Raw genomic sequence first — 14,970 nt, forward strand, 5'->3', positions numbered from 1 at the left:
CCCTCAGGCTCACACTGAGAACTTACTTTTACACCCAGCCTCCCCAGACTGATGGGGCTCTTGCGTTATCCCAGTGCCAGGTCACAGCTGATTCAGAGCAGCCAGTTGGAGGGCGGGTGGGGGAGGGGGGGCGAGGGGAAGGGGTGGTCTCAGAGGTGGGCACCGCTGGGATGAGTGACAGATGGCAGTGAACGCACACTCCGAAAGCACGGAGGCTGGCCGGGGTTCTCACTGTTATGTAGCACCGTGAACTTCTTGCTGTTTGTATCAATTGAGCCAATAACAAAATTAAATGATGGTTACATTCAGGTTAAAACAAAGAAGTATAAAATGCATTTTAGAAAAATTGTGTAACAAGGTTGAACACACAAAAAAAAATGCTTCTGAGGGGATAAGCACTACTTTTGTGGATGTGAGGTAGCTTCTTCCTCCCAAGTGCCAAGTGTGTGTGTGTGTGTGTGTGTGTGTGTAATGTCCTCAAACTGCCTTCCATTCTTCATACTGTTTAGTGCCTATTTTCATGTCTAATCTAGATCATTTTTGTGCTGTTTATTGGATTTTAAGAATGAAAGCAAGGGGTTTAGATTAGATTTCAGATGCCTCTCAGCTCTAAGATCCTGTCCATGAAATGTGTATAATTAATGTCTCTTAAAACAACATGGTTAATGCAATAGAAGCAGAAATATCACTGCTCAGTCTATCAGTTAAGTTACAAGTGGATGAGACATGTAGCTTGTTAGGAAAGATGCATTAATGTAATAAGATTAATTTATTTGGAGGTTGCCTACTGCTAAATCAAGTAAGCTAAATCCGCGTTAAATTGTTTGAAATCTCAGGATAAAGTGAACTAGCCTGTGTGGACAAATTGATATAAAAGGATCTAAGGGAAAGTAATTGAGGGGCTCTTCAGAAAAGAGTCTTCAAAGATTCTACAATAACCATAGTTTAATAGACTCTCTGCCCTTTTGAATCGGTTTAATAGTGGTTCATATTTTTGTTCCTCAAGAGGTGCAGAATTTCATTGTGGATTTCTAGAGTTTTTGAGCCCATACTTTTTAGGTAGATGGTATAGTTTCCAGGAGAAGAGACCAAAAGAAATTATGAATCATGAGACTTAATCTTCTATTCGTATTACTCTAGCCTGTTGCTACTTCCTCTAATGAAATGTTTCCTGGGCTGAGCGTGAGGCCACAAGGCCATTTGAACGTGAATAGCAGTCCTGATGAGCATCAGTAGATGTAGCTCTTGTGTCTTGGTTCTGGGGGTGCTGATAGGCGTAGGCTGAGCCCCAGCCAGCCTAGACCTACCGACTCTGGGACCTACTTGGCCAGAATAAGGCTTATAGTCAGGCGTGCTAGAACGTGCCCACGCAAGCTCCCAGGTCCAGAAGGCGGGCTCAGGGTTAGGAATAAAGACTCATTTGACTTCAAAAATGTGTCCATAGAAGCTTTGCTGTCCTGTTAATAAATGTGTAATTTAAATGAGAATAAAGTCTAGATCTTCCATTTCTATCCTTGATTTAATAAAGCTTCAGTGTACATCAATGTTATATATTTGCTTAACATTCATAAATTTCATGGTGCCAATAATTTATAAATAGAGCATTACTAAACTGCATAGAAAAATGCTGGGGAAAGTGGACATGATGTACTTGGCCTTTTAAAGGATAGCCATTTGGAATGTGAGGCCATTGGCAGAGTCGCAAGTTAAAGGCTCAGAGAGGATTCATCAGTAGCTGTCTTCAGCATTTCAGCCAGGTTTAGTTGATTTAGTTCATCTAAGAACAAGAATGCTGGTACGAACAGCCAGCACAGCTAGTTTCCAGAGGTTTCTGAAGAAGGGGAATTCTGAGGGGGCTCCTCAGAAGAGAGTTGTGTGTTTCTGTGGGAACAGTCCTTAAGATGGAGAGAGAGAGACACATCTGAATCCAAGGTGGCTGCGCTGAAGTCCGTACGTTGGCTAATGGGATAAACAGCCTGGTGAGGAAAAGAACGATTTCAGGTGGAGTTTGGACAGTCCTGGACTGACCATTACTTCTCACTGGGAAGCTTGTCCCTAGCCTGGGGAAGTGATAACGGCCATCGGGGACCCTGGTTGTCTCTCTAGAGATGACTCTCATGATTAGTCATGAGAGTGTGCAAACAGCACTGTGGGGAACAGTCTCATACTTGAAACTGACTTAAGTAAACCTCTGCTGGGTAGTTCTGTTTGGTTTGCTTCTAACGGGCTTTGCCTCCTTCAGTACGTTACTGTGTTCTTGGCACGTGGTAGGCGCCGCGCCCGCACCAGCTGCCAGGAGCTTCGTTGTCCTCATTAACCCCTATTATCGTTCCCAGGCCATCTCCTTACAGCTACTAAATGCCAGCTACTGGCTGGAACCTCCTGACAATGGTAAAGTCTTTGTTGCAATTCTGTAAAAACCCATGAGAATTACCTAAAACAATAACTGAGATGATTATGTGATTTTCTTATTCTGTTAATGTGGTGAATTACAGTAATTATTATTTTCTTAACGTTGATCTTCAAATGTTAAGCCAGCCTTGCATTCCTGAGCTAAACCCCACCAGGTCATGTTGTGTTACGCTTTGTATATATCGCCGGGGTCAATTTGTTTACACGTTGGTAAGGACTTCAGGATGTATGTTCATGGAGTTGTCTCTGTGGGATGGTTTTTAATTATGAGTCATGTCTTCACTAGATAATAGGCTTTCCATTTTTTCTTGAATCCCTTTTGGTATATGCTGTGCCCGGGAGCCCCCCTCACTTCTCTGTGACTCCAAACGCACCTGCGGGCGGGAAGCTGGGACAATACTTGGACTTGCTTCGTCTGTTTCCCTTCTGGCCTGGGGGCCTGTCAGTCTCGTGCAGCCTGTTGCCAGAGTCTGAAAACAGCTGTTCCATGTATTTTGTCCAGCTTTCTAGTTCCTTCTGGCAGAAGGGTGACTGTGGGCCGTGTTCTACCAGCAGGACCAAAGGGGAAGCTTTGAAAAGTACAACAGTTCTTGTTACTGCAGGTGCTTTCGCAGCCACCTCTATAAGCCGGGACTCGAAGCCATAGGAAGTGAAATTCTGCATGGCTTAGACTTCCTTTTAACCTGTGACTGTATTCCAAGTTGTACTTTAGCTGTCTTTCACAGAAAATTAGCACCACTGTGTTTTAGAAATTGAACTCTAAACCTTACTTCTCTCTCCATTTAAGTTTCCTTCAGCATTCGAGTTTAATGAGCTATTCTTGATCACGATTTTGGATCACCTATATAGCTGTCTCTTTGGGACTTTTTTGTGCAACTGTGAACAGCAGCGATTTGAAGAGGTAAGTGTATTCCATCCTGTCTGTTGCTTTCCCATGCCTCAGGCACCTTTCCCATTAAGTGCCACTGTAGACGTGGGGGGCGGGGGGGTACTGGGTGGAGTGGGGACCTGGGTCTAGCCCTGCTGCCATCCGTAAATGGAGGGATTGCATGAGATGCCCTTCCAGGGCTCACCAGCCCCAGTGCGTGTGTCTGATCTTCCACGTGGTCCAACACAAGCCCCTTACTTTATGGGGGCTGGGACCCAGCAAGCCCACAGCTCTCTCAGGTCTCTAAGGTCTTATATGAGGGTCAGTTCTAGACCCTGGACCTCTAAACCCCTAGCTCGTGTACTTTCTACCACAGTGACTTGAAAATGATGTGATTCTGCTCTTCACCCTCCATTCCAATAGGCTGTCACGTACTGGGAGGCCTAGGAAGGTGAAGTCTGTAGATGAACCCAGAACTTCCTGCTAGGTAGCAAGCCAGACTTCCTTTTCCATCAGGCTGATAATGAAGCAGCTGCTGAGCTTCTCAGAATTCTGTTTCGCCTCTTTCCTCCCTAGATTGATTGATTGGTTTGAGAGTGAGAGAGAGTGTTCGAGAGCACGAACTGGAGGGGCAGTGGGGGAGGGAGAGAGAACCCCAAGCAGACTCTGCGCTGAGAGCGGAGCCCAGTGGCAGGCTCGATCCCACAACCCGAAACCTGACCCAAAACTAATTATCAGATGCTCAGCTGACTACGTCACCCAGGTGCCCCTTTCCTCATCCATTTGAGATGAAAAAGAAATGATCACAAGTGAGGAGGCACTGGGGAAAGGCAGCGTAAGAGTGTCCTCTGGTTAACAGAAAAGGGCCACCACCTGCAGACTAAGCACATTAGAACATTATCGAATCTTGGAAAAAATAGTGGGTGGCCAGCACCCACCTCCCTCTGCAGCCTCCCCACAGCTGCCACCCCCTCATTCCATGTCCACACCCACTCAGTCCCCTCCCTTTAGCTCTTCTCTCACCTGGGAGCCTGCCTGGACCCAGTCCCGGGTCCTCCTCGTGCCCCAAACTCTGTTCTCTCTAGGTCACTGTCTGTCTCATCTTGGGGTCTAAGTACCATTCTCCTGCTCCTCTGCATCTCCCTCAAGGGCACCCTTGCCCCTCAAGGTGCTAAGGCCAAATGCATAGGAGCCACCTTTGCCTCCTCCCTCCCGCTCCCCCCAGCTGCCACAGGTGGTCCCCAGAAGAGATTCTTTAAAAAAAAAAAAAAAAAGATTGTATTTACTTAGAGAAGAAGGGAGGGAGAGGGGAGGAGAGCAGCAGAGGGAGAGGGACAGGCAGACCCTGCACTGAGTGTAGAGCCTCATGTGCGGCTCAATCCCATAACCCCGAAATCATGACCTGAGCTGAAATCAAGAGTCAGACGTTCAACCGACTGAGCCACCCGGGTGCCCTGAAGAGATTCTTTCTTAATCTGGCCACTTGTCACTGCCCCACAGCCTAGCTCAAGCCCCCAGTGTCTCGTGGTGGACTAAGGCAGCTGCCTGGAAATGAGCTTCACTCGCTCCCTCCATTTCTGACCTCCAGCAAGCAGGGCAGCACTCCCCAGCTCCGGTCCCATCACGAGCCTCTCCCCTGCTTCAAACCTCCCTGTGGCTTCCATTGTGAGCAGCATAAGGTCCATATTCCTACGGGCCCAGGTGATAGGCTCTGTTAACCTCTTTAAAAAAAGAAGTTTTAGAGTACATTTTATGGTATGTGACTCATATCTCAATAAAGCTATTTTTAAAAAATCAACAGAAGAATGAAGTTCACATGTAAAATTTAAACCCTGATGGTCTTTTTTTTTTTTTTTGACAAAACATTCTTTAAAAAAATCAGCTCTCTTGAGATATAATTTACATACAATATAATTCACCCTTTTAAAGTATACAGTTTAGTGGTTTTTAGTATATTCAGAGTGTGCAACCATCACCATCTAATTTCATAAACCCCTTAAACTTTTCATCACCCCAGAAAGAGAGCCCATCCCCATGAGCAGTCACTCCCTGTTCCTCACTTCCCCAGCCCCCGGCAACCACGGATCTGCTCTCAGTCTATATGTATTCACTGATTCTGGACATTCCATACGAATGGAATCAAACAATATCTGTCCTCCCATGACTGGCTTATTTCACTAAGCGTAATGTTGTCAAGGTCCATCCGTGTTTCAGCGGGTGTCAGAACTCTGTTCCTTTGTTCTGGCTGAGTAGTATTCCATGGTATGGAGAGACCACATTTTGTGTATCTGGTCAGCGGTAGATGGACTTCTGGGTTGTTTCCACTTTGGGCTCTGACAAATAATGCTGCTCTGCTGTGAATATTCAGATGTGCAAGATTTCGTGTGGACATGTGCTGTTATTTCTCTTGGTATATACCTAGGAGTACAGTTGCTGAGTCATATAGTAACTGCTTGTTTAACCTTTTGGGGAACCACAGACTGTTCTTCCAAAGGTCCAATATTTTACCAACACTGTCTCACCATGTCTAAGGGGTCTGTTTTCTTCACTTCTTTGCAGACATTTGTTGCGTATTTTTTTTTTTTTTATTCTAGCCATCCGAGTGGTATCTGATTGTGGGTTTTGGGGTACATTTCCCTGGTAACTACTGATACTGTGAGCATGTTTTCATGTGCTCCTTGGCCATCTGTATATCTTCTGCGGACAAATGTTTATTAAGATCCTTTGCCCATTTGTAGTTGGGTTGTCTTTATCATTGAGTTGTAAGAGTTCCTTATAAATTCGTGATATATACCAGATATATGATTTTCAAAAACTGTCACCCATTCTGTGCATTGTCTCTTCACTTTTTTGATGGTCTCATTTGAAACACACAAGTCTTTAATTTTCATGAAGTCCAGTTTGTCTATTTTCTTTCATTGCTTGCGCTTTTGGGGTCCTATCCAGGAAGCTGTTGCCCATCCCAAGGTCATGAAGAGCTGAGTCTGTGTTTTCTTCTAAGAGCTCTATAGTCTTAGCCCTTCCATTTAGGTCTGTGACCCATGTTTGAGTTCTTTTTGTGGGCACTGTGCAGTAAGGGTCCAACTCTGTTCTTTTGCATATGGCTAACCAGTTGTCCCAGCGCTGTTTGTTGAAAGGACTCTCTTGCCCCCACTGAATGGTCTCAGTGCCCGGGCTGGAAAATCAGTTGACTGCAGAGGCGAGGGCTTGTTTCTGTGTTGTCTGCTCGTCCGCTGAGGCACGTGTCTGCCCAGCCCAGGCCGGCACCACCTGCACTGACTTCTGTGGCTCTTCAGGGCCCTTGAATTCTCGCTGGTGTTTCTCTTAGAAATGCGAACATAAAATAGGAGAAGGTCCTGATGGGATTCTCTGTGTCTAGATAGCTTGTGAGGGAGTCAGCTGGCTTTATGGTTTTCTAATTTTGACTTCGTCACTGTGCTTGGTCCATGTCTAACGCTGCCCTGCCCTGCCAAGCCTGTCGGTTGTGGTGTTTTCACTCACATGAGCAATGCAGATAGTTCCAGCTTCCAGTTTCTAAGCCGGGTGTGCCACGGTCGGGCGGTGGGGCGATAGAATTTAATGCTGTGTACCTCCTTCTCGGTGTGAGGCATCGCCAGCCTGCCACCCTGGCATGTCTCCCCCCAGACAGCCGTGATTTTCTGGTGAAAGGAATCCTACGTGTGAGTTCTACCCTAGTCACAGAAGCAAAACTGCAAACTGGAAATAAAACATGTATTTGTTATGGATGGGCCCCATCATCCTGTGGTTGTTAGAAAGTTCTCGTCTTGCCTTCACACAGACGCGGTTGCCAGCTGTCACCTAACTCAGCGATACATTTTTCCAGGACAGTAACCAGTGTCTGTGTTCATGTCCCTCCAGCATGAGGGGTGCCCTAGCCTGGGGGGGGGGCTCAGTAAATGGTCTGTAATTTTTCAGCGTCTGAGTCCCTTTCATCCAAGTCCTTTTCTCTCGATAATACAAATTCTCAAGGGTCTGGAAAGAAGTTGAATGTATTTCAATGTGTTTTTTTGTTTTTCAGGATGTATATACGAAGACTATATCTCTATGGTCATATGTCAATAGCCAGCTTGAAGAATTTTCTAATCCTTTCTTTGTGAATTATGAAAACCACGTCTTATATCCCGTTGCTAGTCTGAGTCATTTGGAACTATGGGTAAACTATTACGTGCGCTGGAACCCACGAATGAGGCCTCAGGTATCTTTTTGTTCTTTGCAAAAGAGCGTATTTTCGTAAGTGAAGATGGTGGTGTGGAAATGCACGCATTAACATACGCTACTTCTGCCCCCACCTCTCAGGGTTTAATCCTGTGCGTTCATGTTCTAGCACCTTCTTTCACATACCAATCCAGAAGCTGTTTGTTAGATTAGAGTTAAAAATCTTAGCACCTCTGTCTTCTGCCAAAGGCAGGTAGAAGCAGCAGTATTGGTTACTGCATTTCACTCTTAGTCTTTCCAAGGACTTGGTTAGTTTATAGACTCTGGTAGAAAGAGGGCACAAGCTGAGTGGCAGACAGGCACCCCCTTGAAGAAGGGGTAAAGTCTCCCCGTCCCTGCCACACTTTTTCACGGTAACATTTTCTGAGACTGAAAGACATACCAGAACAGCGCACAGCAGGGCCAGCCAGCCGAGCCGCGCTAGCCCTTGGTGTTCAGTGGCCGAACTCGGGCTGTGGCTCGGGCCCCACCAGTTAGGGCTCCCCAGGTGCTCCTCCAAGCCCGTGCTCTCCCCGGTCCTGCCCCACCCCCTCTCCTCCACATGGCTGGCCCGGGCACGGTCGGTGCTCCTTGCAGAGTCGGCCAGTGGGGGCGGCCCTCCCCTCCGGGGACAGAGGACTCGCTACTTCTTTTGTAGTTGAATGTCTTTCGGGTTTACTGGTGGTCTGCCAGGAGCGGGCTTCCGGGGCCTTGTCTAACATCATCGCTGCTGTCGGGCACAGGTGTGCATGCCTCTCCTCTCGGCTCTCCTCCTCAGTCCTTCGTCCTCGCTCAGTGTCCTCGCCACCCCCGCAGGCATGTCCTGTGTCTCAGTTCGCTAGGGCCGCCATAACCAAGGACCACAGTTGGGGGCGCTTACACAGTGGAAATGTATGGGCTCACAGTTGTGAGCAGAGAAGCCTTGAGATCAAGGTGTTGCCTGGGTTGGTTCCTTCTGAGGGCTGTGAGGGAAGAGTCTATTCTAGGCTTCTCTCCCTGCGTCTTCATGTTGTTTTCCTTTTATGTGTGTGTCTGTGTCCAAATTTCCCCTTTTTATGAGGATACCAGTTGTAGTGGATTAGGGCCCACTCTGATGACCTCACTGTAACCTGATTACCTGTGTAAAGACCTGTCTCCAAATACAGTCACACTGTGTGGTACTGTGGGTTAGCACTTCGACACACGAGTTTTGGGTGGACAGTTAACCCATAATAAGAGCCCCCAAGCCCCACTAACCATGGAGAAGACCCAACAGTTCATTTTACTTTGCAGCTGCCTGGCACTTGAACTTTGGAGGGCCCATGACTTCATTAACCTCCCCTCCCTGATGGAAGACTCACCCACTGTGGACTCAGGCCCAGGACCTGTCTGGCCGCGCAGACTGCGGCCCCTCTCCCGCTTCTCCTCTCCTGACGCGCTCCTTTTCCAACAGTACAGATCCAGCTGCTCATCATTTGCCTCTCCTTCCCTCCTTCCCACTGCTTTCCAGCCCACGAAACTTCACCTACAAAAGCTCTTTCTTCCTCTAGAGCCTCTGAGTCTGCTCTGCCACCCTCAGAGAGCCCGCAGGACTGTTTTCCAGAACTCCACGATCAGGGTCTGCCCAGCCCAGTACTTGTCTTTCTCTGGGAGCAGGCACTAGCCCCAGGCTTTGTGTTCCCCTCTCTTCCTCTGGTCTGAGGGACTCCATACCCCCACGGGTGGCCTGTCAAACCCCCCGACTCTGACAGTGCTTTCCCTGCCTCGGCTTCTCACCAGGTGAACAGGCGGTGCTCTGAGAACCTTCTTTAGGAAACCTTCCCCAATCTGAAACTTCCTCCATTTACTGTCATGAGGCCCTGCCTGCTGTCCTTGTGCACCAGGCCACTTTCTCACCTGGTGGAAGGGGCCATTAGCTGCTTCCTAGGTTATGCCCGCACGGAGCAGCCGGGCTGCTGAGCACCTCGCCACTGGCACAAGCACATCGATGGGGGGGGGGGGGGGGGCTCACTGCTGAGGTGGCCAGAGCACATTTCTGACCACCAGATGGATTCTGGCTTTAGTGCTAACTTTTAAGAGTTGTAAAATGTTTTCTTTATTGAAGAACATCTGAGGCGGGAGAGATGTAGTCTCCGTTCTTTTCTCCATGAAAACAGTATACATGTAGTCAATTAGTAGCCATTAGTAGCTAGTTTCAGATGTTCTGCCGATGAGCATTCATCCCGTTAGCGCTGTGGCTTCTGTACAGAGTGCCATGGGGTCAGCTGACAATTACCCGTGGCCTCCAGAGAGCCCCTTCACAAGCATGGCCGCCACATCCTTTCCCCTTCCCTCTTCCGAGGGACCCATCCCCCTGTGAGTCATCATTCGCTAGTCACGCGGCTGAAGTTGTTCGTACGACAGTCCGCTGGGCCCAGGGCTGGCCGCCCGATGGCTCCAGCTCTCTCTGCCCCCACTGTCCCCCTCATCGAAGCTCCGGGTTACATGCATCAGGCTGGGGTGACAACTTCTTTCTCTTGCAGACTTTGTGCTCTGCAAGGGTAGGCCCCTGGCATAACTGCTTGTTCTATTACATGGAATCATCCCCCAAATGAGAGCCACATGTGAGAGAGAACCGTGGGCCCAGAAACCTCAGTGAGCCGGGGGTCGCCAGCCCCGTCAGCAGCGCCTGCGGTGGCTCACGGCCGAGGAAGTCTGAGTGCAGGCCAGACTGCCCTTTGACGGGGGCCGGCTTCCAGAACGACACCCCTTCCTGACCGCAGCTGCTTTATTTTAGAATGCCGGCCCCGGGGCCCCCTGAAGCCCTTTCTTTCCAGGCCCTGGCGTCCCTCTGACTCAGGAACGCAGGTCAGCGGCTGCTTCCCGCGGCCCCCGCCCAGCCGCCGCGCCCCTGCTCCGCTCCCTGCTCTGCTCCGCTCCGGCACTGCGCTTCCTTCGTCCCTGGGCCGCTCTGGTCCGTGTGTGGGAGCCACAGGAAGACGGGCTCCGGGGTAGAGTGTAGGAAAGTCACTTCATTTAAATCACCAAGTTAGCGAACAGGATCCTGGGTGACACAGAGGACAGCTGGTGGGTGGGATTTCTGGCACGGGAGCAGGGAAGCCCGCACGGGCACTGCTGCCGGACCGAGGGCGTCCCCTGGGCCCGAGCTCCCTGTGCTCACGGACGGCGGCCCTCCGGAAAGCCCGCCAGCCTGTCCGCCCCGCTGCGATTTTGGGGACGGGAGGGGGAACCGCAGGCTTCCGGGTGCGGCCACCTCGCGGTGGGCCATGGCAGACACCCGGCCGCCGCCTCACCGCCTGGCCTGCACTCATGGAAGGGAAGGGTGCCTGCGGGCCGGGGTCCCACCCCCTCCCCGGACGGAGAGGCGCCATGCCTCTTGGGGGCGAGGTCGCGAGCCTCATGGAGACCTTGTGGGAGCAGGAGAGCTGGGAGGTGGTCCACGGGGCTACCCGCGTCTTGTCCTAACTGCGGCTGGCATGGTTTGGAGCTGCCTAGGTGCCGGCCCCGGGGCCCGTGGGGGAGCAAGCTGGGCCTTGGAGGCATTGGAGGCCGGAAAGGTGGGTTTGCAGGGCCAGCTCCACCCCGCAGCGCTAGCTGCGCAGGACTAGGGGGAGGGAGGGCCGTGGCAAAGGGTCAGCCAGAAGGCCGGTGTTGCTGTGATGGGATGGCGAGGAAAGGCAGGTGACTAGCCTACTTGTCTGAGGAGGAGGGGGCTAGATTGGCTGCCTGGAGAGCGGCTCCCTGGGCATCCACCAAAGGCTGGCTGGGCGGGAGGAGGGCCGAGCAGCATCCGTGTTTCCTTTGGGGCCCTCTTGCCTTGTGGCGGACACAGGACCCGCTGGGTGAGGCCCCTAGCTGGCCAGGGGCGTTCCCTCGAACAGGCAGGCCTTGGAGATACTGTAAGTGACCTATGAGGAAAGGCTGCACGGAGCGGTCAGAGGATCATCGCAGGCCCTGGGCACTCCCCAACAAGGGCTGCCCCCGGTCCAAGACCGCGTGCCTGGGCCCTTCTCACGGGAGCTTGACTGCAGAAGGTTCTCTTGTCTAATTCACTTGGAGTCAAATGATCCTGCAAATAGGAAAATAATACCAATAGGCCCCAAGACTAAGAGGGGAGCTACTGCTTACCTCATGGTGGCCTCTGGGATCAGCAGCAAATAAGGTAACTTCCCCTTGTTTTGGGGCATCGCTGGCACCAGACTCACACTGTTGTCCCTGTCTTCCTGCGGCTTGCTGAAGTCAGGAGTTCGTTCTCTGCTGGTTTACCTCGCTCCCTCCTTCCTGTCGGTGTGTCTTATCTGTCTGTCTCCTGCCCTCCCCCTTCCGTCTAGTAGCGCTGATCACCATTGGCAGCCCTGATGGAAGAGCTCAGTGTGCAGGGAGGAAGCGAAGGGTTGGGGGGAAAGTGCTGCAGGCAGAAGGGACAGCACATGCATGGCATCTGTCAAAACCTAGAAGATTCCGAAATGCAGGAGGGGAGGAGAGGCAGGACCTGGACAGATGGGACGAGAGGCCGGCTGGGGTCAGACCACCTGGTTTCGAGGCCAAGGTCAGGGCGGCAGAAAGTAGCCACTGGAGGCTGTTAGGTGGGCATCACATAGCCTGGCTGAGGCTCAGGAGCCAGGCCTGTAGCTGCTCTGTGAGACTGGATTGGGGACGGTGACTTTCCTCCCTGCTGTGCCTCACCCGAGCCCAGGAGCCCCGTGAGGGAAAAGCCGGGTCTTGGATCTCTGGGCTTGCTGAGGAAGGGAGTAGGTGCTGTGTGACCCTAGTAGTCAGACCGGGTGTCCCATATGTCCCAGGAAAACCCTTCTCAGTGCTTTCTGGCCCAGCCCCCATGGGAGGGCCTAAAAGAGAAAAGCTAATCAGGGGAGGCCTTGCTGTGGGGGCTGGAGGTGCTGAGTGGAGGCTCCGTGAACACAGCCCCTCTTCCCTGCGCAGGGAGGGAGCTGAGCCCCCAGGGGCTCCCCCTCCTTTCCCGGGGTGGCTGCCGCAGCCTCCTGTGACTGATGAAAACAAATACAACTTCAAGTTGTCAAGGTGCTGATTTAACAGTCAGCAGAGCAGTTTATAAAAATGCAAAACCGCAGAGGTCGGGGCCCGGGGGGGGGGGCGGGGGGGTATGGAGTACATTTCCGCAGTGTCCTGCGGAGATGCCCCCCTGCCCTGAACTGGCCAAGCAGGGCGGCAGCTGCAGCCCTGGCTCGGGAGGGAGGCCCTGCACGCTTGGCAGAGCTGGGTCGATGACCGGGCAGGCCGATCTGGAACGGCATCCCGGCGCCCCGAGCAGGGCCCGCTGACCGCAGCCGCCTCTGCTCTCCCCAGACGCCCATTCACCAGAATCTCAAGGAGCTGCTGGCCATCAAGGCGGAGTTGCAGAAGCGGGTGGAGGACCTGCAGCGGGAGGTGGCCACACGCGCCTCGTCATCATCCGAGCGGGGCTCCTCGCCGTCCCACTCGGCCACCCCCGTCCACACCTCCGTCTGAGGGGCTCCAGAGGACGGCACTCGCGGCGACCCCGGCCGGCCAGGACCTCCCGCTCGGCGGCTCGGGCAAGGGGCGGTAGCTCGTGATCTTGTCTTTTAGGATTAGGCCCAACGTCCTCCAGGCCTGGATGGCACTTGCCACCAGTGACCATTTGTGTGGCTAGGTGACCACGCCCACTGTCCTCAAGCGCTTTTTGTTTCGTGAGCCCGTTCCCTCCTGCCCACGCCGTCCCGTGGCGGCCGCCTGCCGCATCGAGCCCGCGGACCGCCTGGCTCTGCGACCCGGGAGAGGCGCGGGAGGGGCATGGGGCGCGGGGCTTCGGGTTAAGGGGGCCCCACTCCCTTTCTTTCCGAGGTAAGCCCTTCATTTTCAGATACCCCCCCCTTCACTTACAGACCGCGTGCCAGCCACGTGGCTGCCTGAGCCCTTCGCTACAACGCGAAGACCGTTTGGAACTTAAACTCCGGCGCCGGGGCAGCCGCGCCGTTGCCAAGCCTCCAGTCCTCTTCACGCCTGGGGCCCTCCCGCACCAGTTACTGCTGTGTACATAGAAGGTATTTTTAAAAAAGAGAAACATGCCTTTATTTTCCTATGTCCTTTTTTATGTTTGGACTAGTCACTCGAGGAGGTTTCTGCTTAACTGGACTGGGTGAGAAATTCTTTTCCAACAAAGCTCATGCCAACTTCATGTGGTACCTCTGCAACGTGGTTTGAATGGGGCCGCTGAGATGGCACGGTGTCCCGCCCTCCCCCGACACCGGTGCTGGCCTCCCGAGGTGGCCCGGGGACAGTGTGACCCTGCGCCGGCCTCCCCGGCTGCTCCCCGGCCGCCCCCTCCCTGCTGCAGGCTGTTCGCACCGAGCAAGCCCGCCCTGCCCTGCTAGCTGCGCGGCGGCAAGGTTTCTCCCGGCCCCGAGACCCCTCCAGCTCCGTTCCCCCGGCTGCGCCGCGGCACACCACCGCGCTCCCTGGGCCACGGCGGGCTGTGCCACCCTCCCCTGCCCCCGGCACCGCCCTCCCTCCCCCTGCCCCCGCCCTGCCCGATCCACAAGCAGCACAACAGCCCCTTTTCCTCTGTGTGTACCTAGCACACAACCGTTTCTAACACAACTTGAAGTATACTGTTGTTACCTAAGCAATTCTTTGTTTTATTTAAGTGTACTAGAATGTAAAACATTCATGGTTCAGATTTTTAAAGACTGTATCGTATTTGCCTCATCTGATACACTGTATTTCAGTCTGTAATTAAAATAATACGTTTGCTCCGTGGTCTTGTTTTTTTTTTTAAATTTTTTTTTTAGTTTTTGGTATTTTTCCCTTGGGGAAAATGACTAAACCTTCCATACCTGTTATTTTATGTGCCAAGGGCAGTTAATACCCGTAAAGTGCCCTTACAAGATTTTACTCATTCACTAAATCCTAAATGAAATCAGGTCTTGAGTGTCTTGGCCAAAATGGTGGGTAAGTAAGTACTCTGACTTTTAAAATCTGAAATGCCCCTCAACCTTAAGCTGAGAAAATACTGATGGGGGAAAGGCTGGGGCTACCGGAGTCAGCTACGGCTCCAAGGAGGCACGATGCTCCGCCCAGGCCTTGAGTCCTAGAGCCGAAAAGGGGACAGACTTCGGAGAAGCCCCGGGGTCCCCACCCCAAGTCTATGGGAGGAATGCTGGCCTCTGGGGGAGCTGTAAAGGCCTGGATGAGGCCACACTGACCCCTGTGGGTCACCCTTCTCATAAGAGCCTGGGGGTCCCTGTCCTCCATGCAGCGGCCAGTGCTGCTGGGGGCCCCAGCAGCAATACCTGAGCGACAAGCCCGGGGGAGGGGGGTGGCGGGGGCACTGCGCTAGGCCCTGGCCGGCCACGCAGAACTTCTTTACTGAAGACTCATGTGGTGGGTCTGGGTCTGAGGACTTGGTGCTGTTTTATGACGTGGCTGGCGTGGCACCAAGAGGCCACCCGCCTCAATGTGAAAACCCCACGTCCACCGCATCCCGCTCACCCTCAGAG

At 52.4% G+C, this 14,970-nt stretch overlaps 1 protein-coding gene across 5 annotated transcripts in view; it reads left to right on the top strand.

Moving 5' to 3' along the window:
• Nucleotides 1–14,229, top strand: part of MTMR1 (myotubularin related protein 1) — a 65,184-nt gene extending 50,955 nt beyond the window's left edge. For all 5 annotated transcript variants that reach the window (XM_073887875.1, XM_025862787.2, XM_073887876.1 and 2 more), the window contains 3 exons: nt 3,200–3,313; nt 7,320–7,496; nt 12,800–14,229. In XM_073887875.1, the coding sequence (XP_073743976.1) occupies nt 3,200–3,313; nt 7,320–7,496; nt 12,800–12,961 (453 nt within the window). In that variant the 3' untranslated portion in view covers nt 12,962–14,229. The remainder of the gene's footprint in view (nt 1–3,199; nt 3,314–7,319; nt 7,497–12,799) is intronic.
• Nucleotides 14,230–14,970: the final 741 nt, after the last annotated feature.

This window comes from Callorhinus ursinus, unplaced genomic scaffold (assembly GCF_003265705.2).
Source record: "Callorhinus ursinus isolate GAN/ISIS: 27379988/994484 unplaced genomic scaffold, GSC_fseal_2.0 scaffold84, whole genome shotgun sequence".
Classification (NCBI taxonomy): Eukaryota; Metazoa; Chordata; class Mammalia; order Carnivora; family Otariidae; genus Callorhinus; species Callorhinus ursinus.